This window comes from Dysidea avara, chromosome 12 (assembly GCF_963678975.1).
Source record: "Dysidea avara chromosome 12, odDysAvar1.4, whole genome shotgun sequence".
NCBI classification, from domain to species: domain Eukaryota; kingdom Metazoa; phylum Porifera; class Demospongiae; order Dictyoceratida; family Dysideidae; genus Dysidea; species Dysidea avara.
The window spans coordinates 5,057,032-5,075,099 of NC_089283.1; the positions used below are offsets into that span (position 1 = coordinate 5,057,032).

General features: G+C 38.8%; 4 protein-coding genes across 4 annotated transcripts in view; 3 read left to right on the forward strand and 1 right to left on the reverse strand.

The window, feature by feature from the left end:
* The window catches only part of LOC136241470 (vesicle-fusing ATPase-like), an 8,165-nt gene extending 5,043 nt beyond the window's left edge, over nt 1–3,122 (forward strand). The window contains exons 14-24 of the mRNA XM_066032687.1: nt 47–309; nt 723–815; nt 869–914; nt 1,362–1,472; nt 1,526–1,659; nt 1,889–1,955; nt 2,008–2,087; nt 2,390–2,524; nt 2,757–2,818; nt 2,876–2,930; nt 2,976–3,122. Coding sequence (XP_065888759.1) covers nt 47–309; nt 723–815; nt 869–914; nt 1,362–1,472; nt 1,526–1,659; nt 1,889–1,955; nt 2,008–2,087; nt 2,390–2,524; nt 2,757–2,818; nt 2,876–2,930; nt 2,976–3,050 — 1,121 coding nt within the window. The 3' untranslated portion in view covers nt 3,051–3,122. The remainder of the gene's footprint in view (nt 1–46; nt 310–722; nt 816–868; nt 915–1,361; nt 1,473–1,525; nt 1,660–1,888; nt 1,956–2,007; nt 2,088–2,389; nt 2,525–2,756; nt 2,819–2,875; nt 2,931–2,975) is intronic.
* On the forward strand, nt 3,122–4,675 carry LOC136241474 (N-glycosylase/DNA lyase-like). The gene is made up of 3 exons (XM_066032690.1): nt 3,122–3,974; nt 4,412–4,461; nt 4,511–4,675. The coding sequence occupies exons 1-3, from the start codon at nt 3,122–3,124 to the stop codon at nt 4,640–4,642; spliced, it is 1,035 nt and encodes a 344-aa protein (XP_065888762.1). The 3' UTR covers nt 4,643–4,675.
* Nucleotides 4,614–7,047, reverse strand: LOC136241475 (NEDD8-conjugating enzyme UBE2F-like). The gene is made up of 7 exons (XM_066032691.1): nt 6,837–7,047; nt 6,762–6,791; nt 6,649–6,714; nt 6,019–6,086; nt 5,318–5,446; nt 4,881–4,913; nt 4,614–4,829 (listed from the first exon to the last, which is right to left on the reverse strand). The coding sequence occupies exons 1-7, from the start codon at nt 6,940–6,942 to the stop codon at nt 4,704–4,706; spliced, it is 558 nt and encodes a 185-aa protein (XP_065888763.1). The 5' UTR covers nt 6,943–7,047; the 3' UTR covers nt 4,614–4,703.
* LOC136241469 (solute carrier family 15 member 2-like) lies at nt 7,036–17,939 on the forward strand. The gene is made up of 22 exons (XM_066032686.1): nt 7,036–7,172; nt 7,844–7,896; nt 8,120–8,210; nt 8,564–8,705; nt 8,808–8,906; nt 9,126–9,225; nt 9,324–9,414; nt 9,668–9,900; nt 10,247–10,327; nt 10,379–10,468; nt 10,527–10,571; nt 12,113–12,237; nt 12,289–12,370; nt 12,514–12,636; nt 12,749–12,910; nt 12,970–13,019; nt 13,159–13,293; nt 13,598–13,643; nt 13,688–13,759; nt 14,232–14,363; nt 17,367–17,474; nt 17,533–17,939. Exons 1-22 carry the CDS (start codon nt 7,124–7,126, stop codon nt 17,716–17,718), a joined length of 2,295 nt encoding a protein of 764 aa, XP_065888758.1. The 5' UTR covers nt 7,036–7,123; the 3' UTR covers nt 17,719–17,939.
* The last annotated feature ends 129 nt before the right edge of the window (nt 17,940–18,068 follow it).

Consider the following 18,068-nt stretch of genomic DNA (forward strand, 5'->3'; position numbering starts at 1 on the left):
GTGAGCACCATTCCTCTTGGTCCTCCATATTTTACATGTTCCACAGGTATGACAAACAGGAGGGATTTGATAGATGATGCTTTATTGCGTCCCGGTCGGATGGATGTACAAGTGGAGATAGGACTGCCAGATAAAGATGGACGTTTTGATATCCTGACCATCCACACATCACACATGAGGAATAACAACATGCTTGATGGTGCTGTTGACCTGCGTGATCTGGCGGAGAAGACTCGTAACTTTAGTGGAGCTGAGATTGAAGGGCTTGTGAAGAGTGCAGCCAACACTGCAATGAACAGGCTCATAAAGGTGACCTTTGTGTGTATGTGTATGTTTGTGTGTGTGTGGTGTCATGTATCATATACACCTGGACAGTACAACCACCAATGGACTCCTAGCAGAAGTAGCAGAGAATTGGAGCTCTAGGGACTTGAGATTCTTGTAGTAGGATTTGCATGTACTAGGCTTATACAACTACTTACAAGTACCCAGTGTTCTCTGGATAATGATGTCATATTACATGACCACTGGTGCTGACTCAATGTATTGCTGTGTGTTTGGATTATTGGAAAATACTCTAATAGAACAATCACTTTATTTTTACATACATGTAAAGCTGGGAATACAATGTGAAGACTAATGTGGACCATGACATAAAGAGATATAAATGACATACAGAGATATAATGGTGTGTGTCACCAGTATCAATGTCTCCATTACAGTTTAAAGATGGGGTTAACGTTGATCTGCCATCTACTGACAAGATCAAGGTCAGTCGTGATGATTTCCAGCAAGCGCTCCTTGATGTCAAACCTGTGAGTGTTTATACTGAGTAATATAATAATGTGTCAATATTACTAACCCTCAGGCATTTGGTGTTAGCAACGAGCAACTTGACAAGTACATTAGAAATGGTGAGTGATAGTTGCAATGTATGTTAATTTTATCTGCTCACTTAGTATTTCACATTCGCATGTAGGCAACTACAGTACTTCTGTGTGGCTTTCTCTTGGAGTTTTATGTTATAGACAGGTGACCTGACATCTGAATATCAATCGTAGTTATAATGCCCAGGCTGCTACTGTGTGAGTTACGTAATGGACTGTAGCAACAATTTACGTGGAACTGGCTACACACCAGTTGCTATACTGCTTTGTGTTGCCCAGCTTGTTTTGTTCAACAATGTAGTTATGGTGTAGCTACATTTTTACATTCCAACTTAGCCGCCCTTTTATAAAACTGCTTAGTAGTCATTGTTTTAAAGAGGTCATGTGTTTTACGGTGACTCCATTATTGAGTTTCACTGTATTGTTGTACTCTGCCATTTTGCTGAATACAAACTGCTTTGATGTAATGTTCAGGTATTGTGGATTGGAGTGATCAGATAGAACAGATCTTGGAGAAGGGTCGGCTAGCCATCAAACAGACACAACTGGACAAGTTTACTTCACTAACCAGCTTACTGCTCCATGGTATGTACTAGTGGGTGTGTTAACTCCTGCAAGTTTCTAGCCCCACCCCTTAGGGAGACCTGGCTGTGGCAAGACTGCATTAGCAGCTCAGCTGGCACAGGAGTGTAAATTTCCTTTCGTAAAAATTGTTACACCAGAGCATATGATTGGCTACACTGAAGCTGGGAAATGTCAAGCCATTAAAACAGTATGTACATAGTGAAGCCACACTCATAAAGTTATGTATTGGACACAATTTCCATAAAGATTTCAGTTCCAACAGATTTGATTTTTCCTCCAAAGTATAACAGTGAGAATTCTGTGTCCATTATAGAGAGGTTCCATTGTTCTGTTGTGTCTTATAATTATTTGGTTTCAAAAGTGCATCACTCATTAGCCACTATACTCTAATGTATCATGTTTTGTGCTCCCTGCAGGTATTTGATGATGCGTACAAGTCACCACTGAGTTGTGTAATAGTGGATGATATTGATCAACTATTAGGTGGGTGGGGCTTATTCCTGCACAACTGACATGTTCCAATCATTATCCACAGACTACGTCAATATTGGTCCACGATTTAGCAACGTTGTACTACAGACACTTAAAGTATTACTAAAGAAACACCCACCACATGTGAGTGAGCTTGTGAGAGGAAGTTGTTCACGTATGTGTTGTAAAATATCCAACCCATTCAAACCCGACACTTTGGTGTCACAGGTGCTAGTACCTTGTATTCTAAAGTGTGGCTGTATGAATCACAAACAAATTTTCTTTCAGCCATGCCCATGTATTTCATGGCTAGGAAGCAAGTGTTGTCATGCACACGTTTGGTTGTACAGTCACACTTGCTGTTACTTTGTAAGGTTTTTCTAACACACGACCAAGCTCAAATGCCAGCAGGACAGCCATTTTATACTCACTGCTCTTGTTTACAGGATCGTAAGCTGCTGATCATCGGTACAACCAGCACACATTCAGTTCTACAACAGATGGGACTAGCTGACTCCTTCTCTTATCAAACTCATGTGCCTTACCTGTCTAATGGTGGCCAAGTCATGGCTGTGTTGAAGGTACATGTAACATGTTGTATACGTGCACTATTACATACCTTAAATGTTCATGTGAAGAGCTGAGAACTCCAAACTGTGTCAGTTAAAAAAGATAACCAAGATTAGTGAAAAATAATATTATTTTGTCAACTGCATGAAAAATTGCTTGCATGAATGTTTCCGTATTCTCCTGTCTATTCTGTACTTCTGTTCAACTTTAGGAAATTTCTAGTCACTTTGTTCTGTTCTGTAGGAATTGAATTGCTTCAGTGAAGCAGACACCAAGGCTATTAAGAAATCCATCACTCCATTGAAGTGAGTTTCTTAAATTGTTACTACAATTTTACTCTCTCCATGTACCAATTTATACAGAGACTTACACATTGGAATTAAGAATGTTATCAGTATTGCAGGAGCCACTTTACAGGTGACTTATTTTTTCATTTGTGTTGTTGTAATGGTGTTCCTATAGGCTACTGGCAGTGCTATGGATGTTGTGTTTGCTGGCATGTTGGAGGAACAGGGATGTGTCAAATTTAACATGTGACTTTAATTTAGTGTACGCACTAATTTAATTCGCGAATTTATTTCTTACGCTTTGGCGCGTAAGGTGATGTCATGTTTGTTTCTAATTGTTTGGTTCGAATCAGCTGCATGAAGTTCGCAACTTTAGCGTGTTCGTCTAGTGAACTGCGGCTTGCTTTGACATTATGCTGTGGACAGAGCTTTAGATGGCAAGAAACAGGACCCAGCGAATGGACCGGGGTAGCTAAGGGACGACTAATCACTCTGCAACAAGAAGAAGAAACAGCCATACAGTATCACGTGCATAATTCTACTGATAGCACAAAAGATGAAGTCTTTATCAAAGATTATTTTAGATTGGACGAAAACCTTGGTGTTCTGTGCAAAGAGTGGAGCGAACGGGACAAAAATTTTGCAAGAAAAGTTGAATCATTTTCAGGTATCCGGATACTAAGGCAAGACCCAGTGGAGACATTGTTTGCGTTTATCTGTTCGTCAAACAATAATATCACGAGGATAAGCGGAATGGTAGAAAAATTGTGCATAACATACGGCCAAAAACTCGGTAACTACAAAGAGAAGGATTACTATTCTTTTCCACCTATTGAAGCATTAACCTCAGAAGGAGTGGAGCAAACTTTGCGCAGCCTTGGGTTTGGTTATCGAGCAGGCTACATCCACAAGACTGCAAAACTTATAGCAAATGAAAGACCAAAGGGCTGGCTGGAATCATTACAAAGCTTGCCCTATTCAGATGCCCATTCATCTCTTTTAGAGCTGTGTGGAGTTGGTGCTAAGGTCGCTGACTGCATTTGCCTGATGGGACTGGATAAACTAGAAGCTGTACCAGTGGACACTCATGTATGGCAGATAGCAGTGAGGGATTATGGGCTGAAGAGTATCTTAAAGGGTAAAACAATGACCAGTAAAGCATACCAACAAGTTGGTGAGTTACTGTACCCCTAACAGCTTGCAGGGGCGGATCTAGAGAAAGAGCCTCTCTTACTCGAAATACTCTAATAGAGCAGTCACAGTAGTCTTTTGAGCAGTGTAGCAAGCTATGTATTGTATCTAGTTATAAATAAGGAAATATAGTTGGTGAGGGGCAGCTATTGTCAGTAGGTGACCTTTTTTTTTTTTGGTCTTCAACTTATAGCTAGGCTAAAGTTGCAATTCCAAAGTGGAACCCCTCCTTTATGAAAGTGTGTATCTGCCCCTGACTTGTGAATGCTCTATTAGAGTATACAGATATATATGGCAATTTTTTTTTTTTTGCTTTTGCCTTAAAATACAATTTCAGGGCTATACATATCAACTATTTTAAACTAGTGTTCTTTGTCAACAGTGTCTACATAATTGTATACATGACTGTAATGTTTTTAGGTGACCATTTTCGTCAGATATTTGGGCCATATGCTGGTTGGGCTCATTCTGTGAGTAAACAACACATGTTGTGTGATATTGTGAGTGTCTTCTTGCTAGATACTGTTCAGTGCTGACCTGAAGAAATTCCAGCACATCTTATCAGAGACAAAACAGCCAGTAGCCGTCAAGAGAACTACCAGTGCAAATGGTGACAGTGATGTTGAATGTAAAATACAAAAGATTTCATAATATTGCCATTACATCAATATCTGTATGTGAAAATTTGGAATTGATCAGCATGATATGTTTGTTAAGTGTGCCTGTCGCTGGCAAACAGACGGACATATTGAGATGCTTTACGAGCAAATGATGGCTTGTCTTTCTGGTAGTGTTCTGCTGCCTCCAAGTTTAATGGATCATCAAAGTTCAGTAAGTCCTATACAAAATGTGAATATACACAACACAGTGAATGGCATCATGTGCTTACTGTGAATAGAGAACTGAGACCCCAGACAACATCCTGGAGAATAGATACAACAATTCATACCACACAATTACATACACTAGTCTTGCATGGCCAGAAATCACAATTTTGCTTCTTTTTTATTTGTGATGTCATTGGTTGACATGGTGTGAATTCTTGGCAGGTAAAAGGCTTTTTTTTTGTTTATTTTACAGTAAAGTTTTTGTTCTGCCATGCCAATTCACAGCTAGCCTATGAAATCAAATTCTCTGAACTTCATTGGGAACACAACTTTAGCTTTTGTCTGTGGCAGTTTGCCAACCGACCAATGATGTCACAAATATAAAGAACAGTCTAACCATGCAAAACAATACAAACACAAACAGCATACATGAAAGGGCATTACAAAAGTACACCTGAAGTGTCCACACTATACAGGTTCCTCTACACACATTACTGACCTTTAGACCTCTTGCTGGGGACCATCCTGTCCCATCAATGGAGGTCTCCCTCAGGACACTGAGACACACCTCCCCAGTTTCTGTGATGTTAGGGTGCCATATCCTTGTCTTGCATACTACCTCGGGAGGCTGCAATGGTACATTTAACTGACATGAAACACCATAATATGTATGTAAAAATTTTTGTAAGTTATTTCTCAGCTACGAAACTTATAGATGAGCCATTATGCAAATGATAAGCTGTGATGCTTGGCTATGAAATTTTTCGTCAAAAATTTGCACATCTACAAAAGTTCACCTCGAAACTTTTATGGCAATGGTACATACGTTCAGTGTCAGGACTTATTCCGCTAGCATTGGTAACCATCAATGTGAAGAACACCAGTTCAGTTAAGAGTACCTACAGGTGTGGTTTGATTTAGTTTGATTGTGATTAAGTTTATCAATTGTGAACCAGACTAGACTACGAATCCTTAGAGACCACTGTAGTTATTGCTTACTGAGGAGTGAGTAAACTGTCACAAAAAGGCTAGGTCATAGCAATATAAGGTATACTGAACTTGACAGTACAGTGACTTCATATTTTACCAATATTAATTCAGGGTTCATATCTACCATGTCAAATTCCCACCGTGCAGAGCCAGTTGACACAAGACATCCTTTTTATACACCAACAATACATGATACATACAACAACTCACCACAATGTTATAGTTGCTAGGGACAGTAATTTCAAACATAAAACGACCACCTCTCCAGTAACCATCATCTATGTACATCAGATGCACACAAACAAAAATACAGAGTACAGCAGTTGGTAGTTACAACCTGGAAACATTAAATGGAAACCCTAACAAGAGTTTGTAATTGAAATAGGGAGGGATTAAATGTAGTACATCTGCAGATGTAGGTAACCTCCCTTGTTTTCCAACTTTTTTTCTATGATCCCTAATTGAACTTAAAATTCCTAATTTTTCCTTATACTTGTAACCCACAGAGAAAAAACCAGGCTTCAAATAAGAATGTAGCTAATTAAAAAGCAAAAACATTTAATATTTTCTGAGGTGTCAATTAACAGAACTGTTTTGCAACAATTCAGATATGTGCTGCTGTATGCATACTTAAGCTTAAGTTAAACCTCAGGCTTCCAAAGATGTCTGCTGATTATCAGGACACATGTCTATGGCCCCACTTGTGTTACTAATGTACACACATTTAGACCCCTGAAAGTAGGACACTTCACTAATAAGGACACTTCGCAAACTTGTGTCCAGAAAAGAAGAGTTCCACTCTACACAGCCTTGTTGAAGAACACGTCATAGTACACTAACCTGGTTGTATGTACAACTTAAAGAAGGCAAGATTATCTGCACTGGGGTGGTACAACTTGCATGTCTCTATTGAGATAAATAATATAATTGATTGTGGTATTTCGTCAACTAACTTGGTAAATTTCTTTCTAGTTCTGGTAATTCTACAAATAAAATGTTGAGTAAATGTAATTCAATAACACCAGCACCTTTAGTGAGAAGTTGTGAACGTACTGACGGTCTTCTGACCAAGGGTCCTGGGTTGGCCGCTTTCTTTTCCTTCTCTGAGGCTATTTTCTTCTTAATATTAATCATACTTAGTCTATCACAACTTCCAGAGACGTTCTACAGTAGACATTCCGAACCTTTCGTGAAATTGCCAATTCACGATTTCTTTAATTCGTTAAATAATCTTAGTAATTACAATTACAAATAAAATATACGTTGAGGGTGTGGGCTTCTTAGTAGTAAAACAGAGTAAAACAATCACAAGACAATGCTTCGCTATAATAGCGACCAGGACGACGATGAGCTACCTCTAGATGGTGCGTTGTGTGGTGGGATTTTGTTAATGATATGTCGTGTTTTATATTATTATCTTTGTGGTTGTATAGCTTGTAAATATCTCATGTACCTCTGTCGTAATCTGGCTATTACTTTTATTGCACTATAACTGGGAGCATGCCTTGAAGGGAAACTATATCTTATGCTATTTATCCTGTTTGTAGTTACAACTCTAGAATGAGCCACCTCGAATATTCAGGGGATAGCTAAGATATTATACAGTTACTACATGTGTGATTGTGTATAGCTTCTATTTTCATATGTATGCACAACAGTCTGACACCTTTGACTAGTAACTGAGTCACATACCCAGACCACATAGTGAGTATCACACAATCAGCAGGTTCTAATAGTCCCCTGCCAAGCATAAAATTAGTGACCTAGTAGTCTCGCATGACCAGACCGCTTTTTTGTTTCTTCCTTTTTTCAGTGATGGTTGGCAAGACTAGCCATAACTGAGTATTGTGTATTGATGTCGTCCTCACTGAGCTAACTGACATTGTTTGAATCAAAGTGTTGTATTGCAGCAGAAACGAAATGTCATGATAATATCTAGCTAATTAACTGTGTGTTTTAATAGGGTGTTTAGTCACTTACTGTAATTGTACATGTACTTTGTAAATCAAAAATTACAATGGTATGTGGGCTACAGAGGCTGTTAGTGATGAACCAGAGAGGAAGCAGCCGGTCGGTAGAAAAGTCTTGGTAAGTTGTTGACTCAGCATATATCACTGACTGCACTATCAGATTTGCACACTACATACATACACGCACGCGCACGCACGCACACACACACACACACACTACATACACACGCGCACACACACACACACACTACATACGCACGCACGCACACACACACACACACACACACACACACACACACACACACACACTTATTAATCACATAGCCATTTTTGTGTTTCAGGATTGCCTGAGCTGCCAAGGTTTTCCTTTCTCAGTCTTCTTCATTGTCAGTAATGAGTTCTGTGAGAGGTTCTCTTACTATGGAATGAGAGGTACATATGTGTGCCATGTAATATGGTGAAACGTCACTAAGCGGCTACCTCTTTAGTAAGACAACCTCATCATAGTGGCCACTTTCCAAACATAGCTAAGATGTATTTTATGACCTCATTAATATGGCCATTTGGTCCTAAAGGTGGGTCACTTCCCACTAACACAGTGAATTCAGTAATAGGGTACAAGCCAGCCAAAAGATTAGCTGAATTGAGGACTTATATTAATACCTTTCACTTAAAATGGCTTATACTTGATCATTGTAGTAAGTCTATGTTAAGAATGTTGTCACCAGACAGTGTTTGCTTTGTTAGCATAGGAGAGTCACTGGATCTTCTCTCTCTTATTTTAGCCGTATTGGTACTATACTTGACATTTTATCTACACTTCGATGAGGACACATCCACATCACTCTACCACTCCTTCATTGTACTATGCTACGCCACTCCGTTACTAGGAGCCATTATTGCTGACAGCTGTCTGGGGAAATTCAAGTGAGTCAGTGTCATGGCTTGCATCATCAACTGCATTAGCAAGAGGATGTATTAACATCAACTTAATGAATTGGTGTTATTATGTGGTTGTGTTGTGTGTAGGACGATATTTATACTTTCCATTGTGTATGCTGTTGGTAATGTGACGTTGACATTATCTGCCGTACCTCCTGCTCTGAACTGTAATGAGACAGCATACAGGTATATATGTGTACTGTGTTGTGTACCCTTCTTGGCTAAAACAAGTGTTGACAGTTATGTCATCAGTTACTAGTTAAGTGTTGTGTAGTACTGTATGTTAGTTAGTATGTACACATAGAAAAACTGACAATGGGCACAAATTAAAGGATGTTTAATTTTTGTTCTATTCCATTGCCTGGTCGTTCTATACATGTGATGTACATGTGGTTTACTCTACAGAGTGATGACATTTGGTGGGCTGGCTCTGATTGCCCTTGGTACTGGCGGCATCAAACCCTGTGTGTCTGCTTTTGGTGGGGACCAGTTTAAAGAACATCAAGTATGTATGTATCCAAACATTTTAAAAATCTTCCCTGATATGTTGAAAGAGTTTCATGATACAGAGTACATAAGTTGCACCTTTATGACTTTTTCTAGAAACATCTTCTCTCCAAGTTCTTTTCAATCTTCTACTTCTCCATTAATGCTGGCAGTGTCATCTCCACCTTACTGACACCAGTGTTGAGAGGTGAGGAAAACACTCTAATATAATGTTCACAAGTTTAGTCCAACATATGCCATCCCCATCCTTCTATCCAAATTCCACACTTCATTGGAATTTAAATTAGGTCTACTGTAACTCATTTGTTTATACACACAGTGCTCTGTTCAAGTAGAATGTTCAACTAAATACTATAATTAAACAGTCCTCTTATATTCAGAGAGGTATTCAGCTGTACTCATGTGATTCATTCACAATATTATTGACTTATCCCACTCAGGTGACATCAGCTGTTTTGGTCCTGAGAGTTGTCCGGCCACTGCAGACAACACCAGCAACAAGACATCATCCAGCAGTTGTGGAGGAGAGGACTGTTATGCCTTATCATTTGGTATCCCGGCCATCCTCATGATCTTCTCTCTATTCGTGTTTCTTGGTGGGAGTAGGATGTACATCAAGAACAAACCCCCAGGGGGGAAGAATATATTTTTCATGTTTGTTGGTTGTATCTGGGTATGTAGTGTGTTGTAGTTTACACTGTGTGTTTGTTTACAATAATTTGTGTGTGTGTGTGTGTGTGTGTGTGTGTGTGTGTGTGTGTGTGTGTGTGTGTGTGTGTGTGTGTGTGTGTGTGTGTGTGTGTGTGTGTGTGTGTGTGTGTGTGTGTGTGTGTGTGTGTGTGTGGTACAATGTTTGTATGCTGTGTTTTGTGTCTGTCTGTGTGTCTGTTTGTCAACATTGGCTTGGTAATTGCAGTGTCCCTTTTGTAACTGTTTTACTTTGTGTATTTGTGTGAGTGCATGCATGTGCATATTTACAGTTCTAGAATCACTATCATGTTTTCTCTGTGTTTTTACAGGCAGCGACAAAGAACTGGTTCCGCAAGAAGGGCAGGAGTAAAGGAGTCAAGTTCATCCACCATGCTTGTCCAGACTATCCCGTTAGTTGCCATGGAGATGTTAAATCATCCATTTTGTTGTGGTCCCTATAGGTTGAGTTTGCTAATGATGTGTGGGCAGTGTTACGTGTCCTTGTCATGTTCCTGCCACTACCGGTATTCTGGTCATTGTTTGATCAACAGGTAATGGCGTCACAATGACTCACAATGTATGACATCATGATCACATGATCCACCACAGGGATCCAGGTGGACGCTACAGGCAACCAGAATGAATGGGGATATTGTGAGTAATTAATTGTCGGTGTGCTTATACCTTGAAGTTAATGGTGCTTAAACAGTGATCAAGACACACAGTAGTGTGTCGTGCGGCCAAGAAAGCCGGCGACCACACCGTGAGTATATTTACAGGAAGAAAGAAAACAGCTTTTTCACGCATGCATAGCTCCATGGCCTCTTCTCCAAAGCACACTATTTTTGCATTATAGCTGTCCCCCAGGTAGGGTACGCCACACAGCAAATTAGATTAAATTCGCAACAGCCATTTGCGAGATATGGGTGTCCAAAATTTTGTTTTAATTTCTTCATTTTTTTCTTCTTATGCCGTACGGAGGGCTACGGGGGCTTCGATTTCTTTTCGCACACTTTGCAAAAATTGCTATAAAATGCAAACGTGTAACTCGATTACCTCGATCTTTGGCACAAATTAAGAACGTGTAACAGTGGAGTCACGTACCAAGTTTGTTGTAAGTCTGAGTAGTATTCAAGGAGTTATGGACGTTTATTCACATAAAAACAGATCAAACTTCTGTCACGGCTACAGGGTAAACCAAGCATAGAAATAACTTGAAAATTGGTGTGTAGATAGGCTGATCATCATAGCAGTGCCTTTTGATAGTTTGAATAGCAATAGAGTTACAGCGACAAAGTTATAAAGCAAAAACTAAGCAAGTGTAAAATCGCAGGATCGAGATACTCTAATAGAGCAGTCACCACGGGGTAAAAAAGGTGTGCAAAAAATGTCGAAAATAAAACTTACCAGAGTTCGAACCAGGGACCTCCATACCTAACACCTGCATCCTTAACCACTGAACCACTGCTACCTTGACTGATCACCTCACTTAATTTCTGCTTTATAAATGAAATTTCTAGTTGAAATCTGCTTATAGTCAAATGTTTGTAATTTCATAGATCTACCAATAGAACTTCTAGACTGTTCTAGAACATTCTATGTATGTTCTATTAGAAGTCCTCAAAAAAAAATGTGCACTCTATTAGAGTATTACAATAATATTATCAAATATTGAATTAAATCATGCAATGAAATACATTTATAAGTCTGTCTTCAATAATCATCATTGTATCTACATAGAAAAGAAGAAATGTGAGTAAAGACAAACCTCAAAGTCAGCCATAGGCTGGTTTTGGGGCCTTGTAAAGTACAAAAAGGAGTGAAATCCACACAAAAACAGCCAAGCTGTGAAAAAATGGTGCGCCTTAAAAAGCCTGGGTGAAAAAAGTTGTGAAATCAAAGGTGGCGGCCAAGAAATGGCTGCAATGATGTTAATGCTAAAAATTTTAATAATGGCTGTGTGCATTGTTAAAATTTATTAGCATTAACATCATTGCAGCCATTTCTTGGCTGCCACCTTTGATTTCACAACTTTTTTCACCCAGGCTTTTTAAGGCCGCACCATTTTTTCACAGCTTGGCTGTTTTTGTGTGGATAGTGCTTTTATAATAATTTTGGTGGTGCTTTTATAATAAGCGATAATTATACCCAAAATGTGTTTGTTGTGAAATACTTTTGCACACACATATATATAGGGGCCGCTTGGGTACCTCAAGCCAGATCAAGTGCAAGCTCTGAACCCCATTCTCATTCTGGTCTTCATTCCGATATTTGAGTTTGTAATCTACCCTATACTAGCCAAATTCAGACTATTGAGAAAGTAAGTCATGGCTAAAATAACACTACAATAGTTGGCAATTGTTGTTTACAGGCCATTGCAGAGAATGGTGTGTGGTATGGTGTTAGCTGGGTTAGCATTTCTAATAGCTGGATTTGTACAATTGCAAGTGGAGGTTAGTATTATGTGCATATACACACATACGCACGCATGCACACACAACACACATGCTTTAAACTCATGCTACACTTTCATACATTACACACTACTCATGTGCCCATATATTACAGTGTTTCTATGTTGGTGTATCTCTCATAGTCGAGCTTCAACTTCCCCAAAAGTGGTGAAGCAAGGGCCACGTTTACAAATGTCATACCAGATTCTGAAATAACTGTGCAAGTTGCAGGTACTTCTCGGACCTTCACAGTTGCTTACGAACAGGTAAAGCCTATCTCTTTAACAAACAAGTTGTAATAAGTACAGTGGCTGTTAGTTGTAATCTGTCTTCTTTTCCAGTATTTTCAAAAGTACTATAATGCTTTGTATGTTGTAGAACATTGAATGGTTCACATCAGCCACCAACCATTCCCTATTAGTACACCCTGGTAACAGTACTAAATATACAATGACACCAACTGTGGTGGAGTTGCATGACAAAGAGATGGCTCGCATTATTTTGGCTGAGGACAGAGATGAAAAATTGCTTATTTTATTAGTGAGTTCTTTTTATTGCTGCTACGTAGTATAATGTTTCATGTGATGTGTGTTATTTAGGTTCCAGGAGACTTTGGTAGTGTTCCTACAAGTGAGAATGCCACAGTCAGGTACACCATAGTTTGTGCTGTTTATAAGTGTACAGATCTATTTCCCAGACTGCTGTGAAGAAGTTGTATGTTCTGTTGGTCTTGTGTTACTTATTTTGGACTTTTTTGTTGTTTCTGATCCAATACCATTTGTCTCTAGGTCTATTAATGTAGTTCATGATACAGTTGATGTTGAGATATTCAAACCTGAGTCATGTGGAGAAGAATATCATTATCATGCATATAATCAGCAGTTTGGAGATCATGGATCATTTGTGAACCTATCTGTTGCCAAGTGAGCCCTGCAAACTCTCCACTCACACACATATGCATGCAGAAAAGCCTTCAGCTGACATTTACATTGTTCCTGACCAATGAACATTGAGCCCTCAGATTCTGCAGTCACTGCAGGCAAATTCTTCTATAATAACCTGTAGGAAAGTGTATCATATCTCAAGACTGAAGGTGTTAGTTCCATCTAACACACATGTACATGTACACACTATGTACATACCCACATACACTGTGCAGACACTCCACACTATGTACCAGGTATATAGGACCAACAGTTACATTAATGAATGTTGTGTTGACCACAGGTATTCCTACACCGTCAATTCAATTTTCAACACGGATGACAAGAAGGTTAGTGTTCACCTCATTATAGTTATTTCATTCACTTCCTATAGACTGACAGTCTTGGGGAGCTAAAAGGAGGTGGTGTATATTCTGTGATATTCTCCAAACCAGATGACTCTGAGGTACCACATATTGTATTAGTCACTGTCATTGCATGTCTACATAATTTGTGTGACCGGATTTGTGAAAAGGTACCTTTTCCACACAGTTGACATACCAGCAAACAAAATGATGTAATACCTCACTCCTTATGCTGATTAACTTGCCCTTAGTATCAAAATGTAGCCAGATACTGTAGCTACATTCATTGAAATTTTCAAGCAATTATATGACATGATCAAAAAGTTATGAAGCTTTAAAGTTCAAAAAATGGGTCAAATTATGTGTCTGAAAAAGGTACCTTTTCGCAAATCCAGTCACTGAATACTACAATGTTCAAGTACATTTCTTCATAGTGAAATTTTGTACACGACTTCTTACTACGGCCTCTCAAAATCAACATTCAGAATAATAAAGCATGTTTCATTGCACTTGCTACATACTGAGTAGTTCCTATTCAAGTGACACTTAGTAATGTGTTGTATTCCACTCTAGTTCCATGTCACACTTGTGGAGGATGCCCCTCCAGATACTGTCAGTATATTCCTGCAAGTTCCCATGTATGTACTGATCACAGCTGGTGAAGTGATGTTCTCCATTACTGGATTGGAATTTGCTTATTCACAGGTAACAATGTCTGCACCTTTCAAATGTATAGTATACTCAGACCATGTGTATTATATGCTAGAGTAGTGGTAGATCCAAGGGGGTGCCCCCCCCCCCCCCTCCCTTTACCCCTACCCCTACCCCCCCCCCCCCCCCCCCCCCCTCATCCCAAAAAAAAGCATTATACAAGATCGAGGTACTCTAATAGAGCAACTCAGTCAAATGCTCTAATAGAACAATCACCACACAGCTGTTGAGTAGTATATGAAAACTAAAATCTGCAGCACTGTATCCCATGTATGGGCACACTTTACCTGCTAAGAGTAAATGCATGAAATGCACATGCTCTTGTGTATGCCTTCTTTAGGCTCATAATTCATGAATATCACTTATATCCCTATACAGCACTTGATCATTGTAGTCCACTTACAGTAGAAAGCAGTTTGAAAACCACTCTACTTTTTTTTAGTCTGAAACATATGAAATAGCTTCAGTTTTGCCTCCCAGCTCCATATACCTACTACCCTGGTGCTCCCCCCTCTCTTTTTCAAACCCTGGATCCACTCCTGTAGAGTGCTTTTTTTTATCAAAGTTCCTAAAGTCAATCTAACATTTATAAGAAAGTAAACACGATAGTGTGTTGTGCAGCTAGTGTGGATGCATGACAGACAATTGTGTGTTTTACAGGAACCAAGAAAGCACTATTTTCACACATTCGTGGCTCAATAGTGCCTGAACAGAAATTGCCCAGTTTTGCTGTGGAACTCCCTCAGGGTACGGCACCGCCTATTCCAAATTTAAGTTGAATCCGCCCAGCCATCACTGAGATATGTGCATTCAAAAGTCGTCTTATTTTCTTTGTATTTTCTTCATCTTCTGCTTCTTTCTTCTTCTTTTCACTCCACTCTCTATAACTCGCGCATGCTTTAGTCGATTAACTTCAAAATTGGAGGGCAGTAAAAGCATAATGCAGCACATTTACAGCCCATTTTTCATACAGATCGAACTAAGAATAACGGATTTTGAAAATTACAAAAGTGATTTGTTGTCACACCTACAGGGTAATCTGCTTGATGGAATAACTTGAAAATTGGTCTGTGCACAAAGTTACTATCATAGTGCAAACTTTTTGTGGTTTAAAAGTACTGAGAGTATTAGCTAAGGAGATATAAAGAAAAATCAAACTTGGGAAAAACGTGATCGAGATGCTCTAATAGAACAATCACTGAGATGTATAAAAATGTCGTTAAGAAAGCTTTAAACCAAGGACCTCCACATCTATGTACCCAAGTCCTTGCCACTCTGCCACCACTGTCAGTTGCTCAACTCATTTAATTTCTACCTTATAAATGAAAGTTCGGTTTAGTACACTAGAATGAGAACTCATAGATCTGTCAGTGGAAATTCTATATGTGTTGTATTGAAGTGCTCAGAAAAAATGTGTGCTCTATTGGAGTACTACAAAAATTATGCTATCTTCACGCCTTCAAAATTCAGTTTTTTCAATAATTCCTGTAGTAAAGGGAAAAAGCACAAAGGCAAGTTAAAAGGAAGTGTCAAGGCCAACCATAGGCTAGCTTTGGAACTTGCAATTACAAAAAGAAGTGATATCCACACAAAAACAGCTATGCAACCATTTCTTGGCCGCCACTTTTAATTTCACAACTTTTTTTACCCAGGCTTTTTAAGGCAGTACTTTTTTAACAGCTGCATGGCTGTTCTTGTGCAGATTTTTTTAACTCCATATACTGTTATAAAGCATTTACTTGAACTGTTATATAAAGAATCTTTCATTCCTCAGTATAATTTATGGCTCTTCACAAGATATGGGCTTCATAGTCTCACAAACTATGATATTGTGGTACAAGTAGAAAACTTTTTCTTTGGTCTTCAATATCGTCTTCTTTCATAATATACCATGATTAGCTGCACACAGTCAATTTCGAAAATAAGGGCTTCAACATCGTTTTCAAGCATCGAGTGGTGGTTACAGTCAAATAGTCAATGCATTGATTTAAGATAATGGACGCTGTGGCATTTAACCAAGTAAATACACTACTCAGGGGCGTAGGGAGGGGGGGTTCCGGGGGTTCAGGAACCCCCCTGTAAAGTTTAGACTTCTGCAAACAGGATCCTAACACACCATTTAGTATGGCAGGACAAAATGAGTGAGCAATATAGTGTAATGGCACAGCACTACAATTGATAAAACTTACATTCATCTCTCAGGGAAGGATTTACAGAGATAACATGAGCCCTCTTCAAAACTTGTTAAAAAGATCGATATACTCTAATAGAGCAGTCACGTATATACTCTAATAGAGCAGTCAGGTATACTCTAATAGAACATGCCTGTAAATATCCATGTCCATATGAAGTTTTTCAGACATTCCAACATTAAATGCAAAACTTAGCATGACCTTATACTGCTATAGCTTTGGTGTGCAGTGTTTAAAGATATAGAGCTCAAGTAATTTATCACTTGTGTTATGCAAAATGAATTCATGCTATGCATATTTGTATAGTTATATTGTTTTGATTGTCATTTGTATTAGTGGATTCATGGCTCCTATACCACAGTGAGATATAACCATCACTTACAGATTACTATATGTGTCTCTATGTGTTATGTTGTCTGTTTCCACTAGGTGACTTTATCTAGTACTACCTTCATCCCAGGGGCACTTAATGCATCATAATTAGTGTACTTTTTGCATAATATATAGCAATTTGCTGAGTTTTGATTTATTAAAATATTGAAAGTCTCTCAGCGGCTAGGGGCTGTGCCCCCAGACCCCTGCTTCTAGTAACTCAATGCTGGTGCTGGAACCCCCCTTCAAAAAATCCTGGCTACGCCCCTGCTACTTGTATATAAACCACTAGGGTAGTCTGTACAATACAGTTAACATGTTCAATTGAAAATGTGATACTCTTTAATACAGTAGTTTGGGTACTAGAAATACTATTTTACATGTGCACTTATGAATTCTGAGTACATAAAGTTTGTATGTTATATACGTATAGGCTCCAGCTTCAATGAAGTCAATATGTCAAGCAGGGTGGCTATTAACTGTTTGTTTTGGTAACATCATTGATGTCACTGTAGCTCAATCACAAATCATTAAGAACCAGGTATAGTGTCACATTGTTTAACTATCTTTAATACACTCACTCTCTTTTCTCCCTGTAGGCTGTTGAGTTTTTCTTTTTCGCAGCTCTGATTGTACTCATGGCATTCATATTTGCTATAATGTCATTCTTCTATAAACCAGTTGCTAAAAGAACAGAGGACGAAGAAACTGTTGCCTTGGTACCACGAGATAGTGATGAATCAGACCATGACTTGACAGCTTATCCTGATAGCAGTGATCTGTAATCACTTGAATATGATTTTTATTTTTGTAATAACTCACATGTGGATGTGTATATTGTTTATGTTATGTGTTTTTGTGAGCACACTTTTTAATAATGCCACTCGTGAAGGTTGCAAGATAGCAAACAACCTTGCACAAATATTGTGAAAGATTTCACTTGTATAAGTTCATGTAATGCAACTGTGCAATATTTGTAATATGTGTGAATATATTTTAATTTCAAGATTCTTGCATCACACATTAATGACTGATCTTCTAACACATGATCAAACTTCTCCACAGACTGATCTTTGCATCACTGGTATATCGACATTCTAAAGCTAATTCTTCACATGTTTTCCTCATGTGCCTT

What these genes read in the sequence shown, in the direction of transcription:
- LOC136241474 (XM_066032690.1), top strand. Translation starts at nt 3,122, where the DNA reads ATGTTTGTTTCTAATTGTTTGGTTCGAATCAGCTGCATGAAGTTCGCA. An exon ending in TAAAGCATACCAACAAGTTG is followed by an intron (nt 3,975 to 4,411) that starts GTGAGTTACTGT and finishes TAATGTTTTTAG; the next exon opens with GTGACCATTTTCGTCAGATA. An exon ending in ATGCTGGTTGGGCTCATTCT is followed by an intron (nt 4,462 to 4,510) that starts GTGAGTAAACAA and finishes TCTTCTTGCTAG; the next exon opens with ATACTGTTCAGTGCTGACCT.
- LOC136241475 (XM_066032691.1), bottom strand. Translation starts at nt 6,942, where the DNA reads ATGATTAATATTAAGAAGAAAATAGCCTCAGAGAAGGAAAAGAAAGCG. An exon ending in TTCACAACTTCTCACTAAAG is followed by an intron (nt 6,792 to 6,836) that starts GTGCTGGTGTTA and finishes TTTTATTTGTAG; the next exon opens with AATTACCAGAACTAGAAAGA. An exon ending in ACTAGAAAGAAATTTACCAA is followed by an intron (nt 6,715 to 6,761) that starts GTTAGTTGACGA and finishes TTATCTCAATAG; the next exon opens with AGACATGCAAGTTGTACCAC.
- LOC136241469 (XM_066032686.1), top strand. Translation starts at nt 7,124, where the DNA reads ATGCTTCGCTATAATAGCGACCAGGACGACGATGAGCTACCTCTAGAT. An exon ending in ACTGACACCAGTGTTGAGAG is followed by an intron (nt 9,415 to 9,667) that starts GTGAGGAAAACA and finishes TATCCCACTCAG; the next exon opens with GTGACATCAGCTGTTTTGGT. An exon ending in CCAGAATGAATGGGGATATT is followed by an intron (nt 10,572 to 12,112) that starts GTGAGTAATTAA and finishes ACATATATATAG; the next exon opens with GGGCCGCTTGGGTACCTCAA.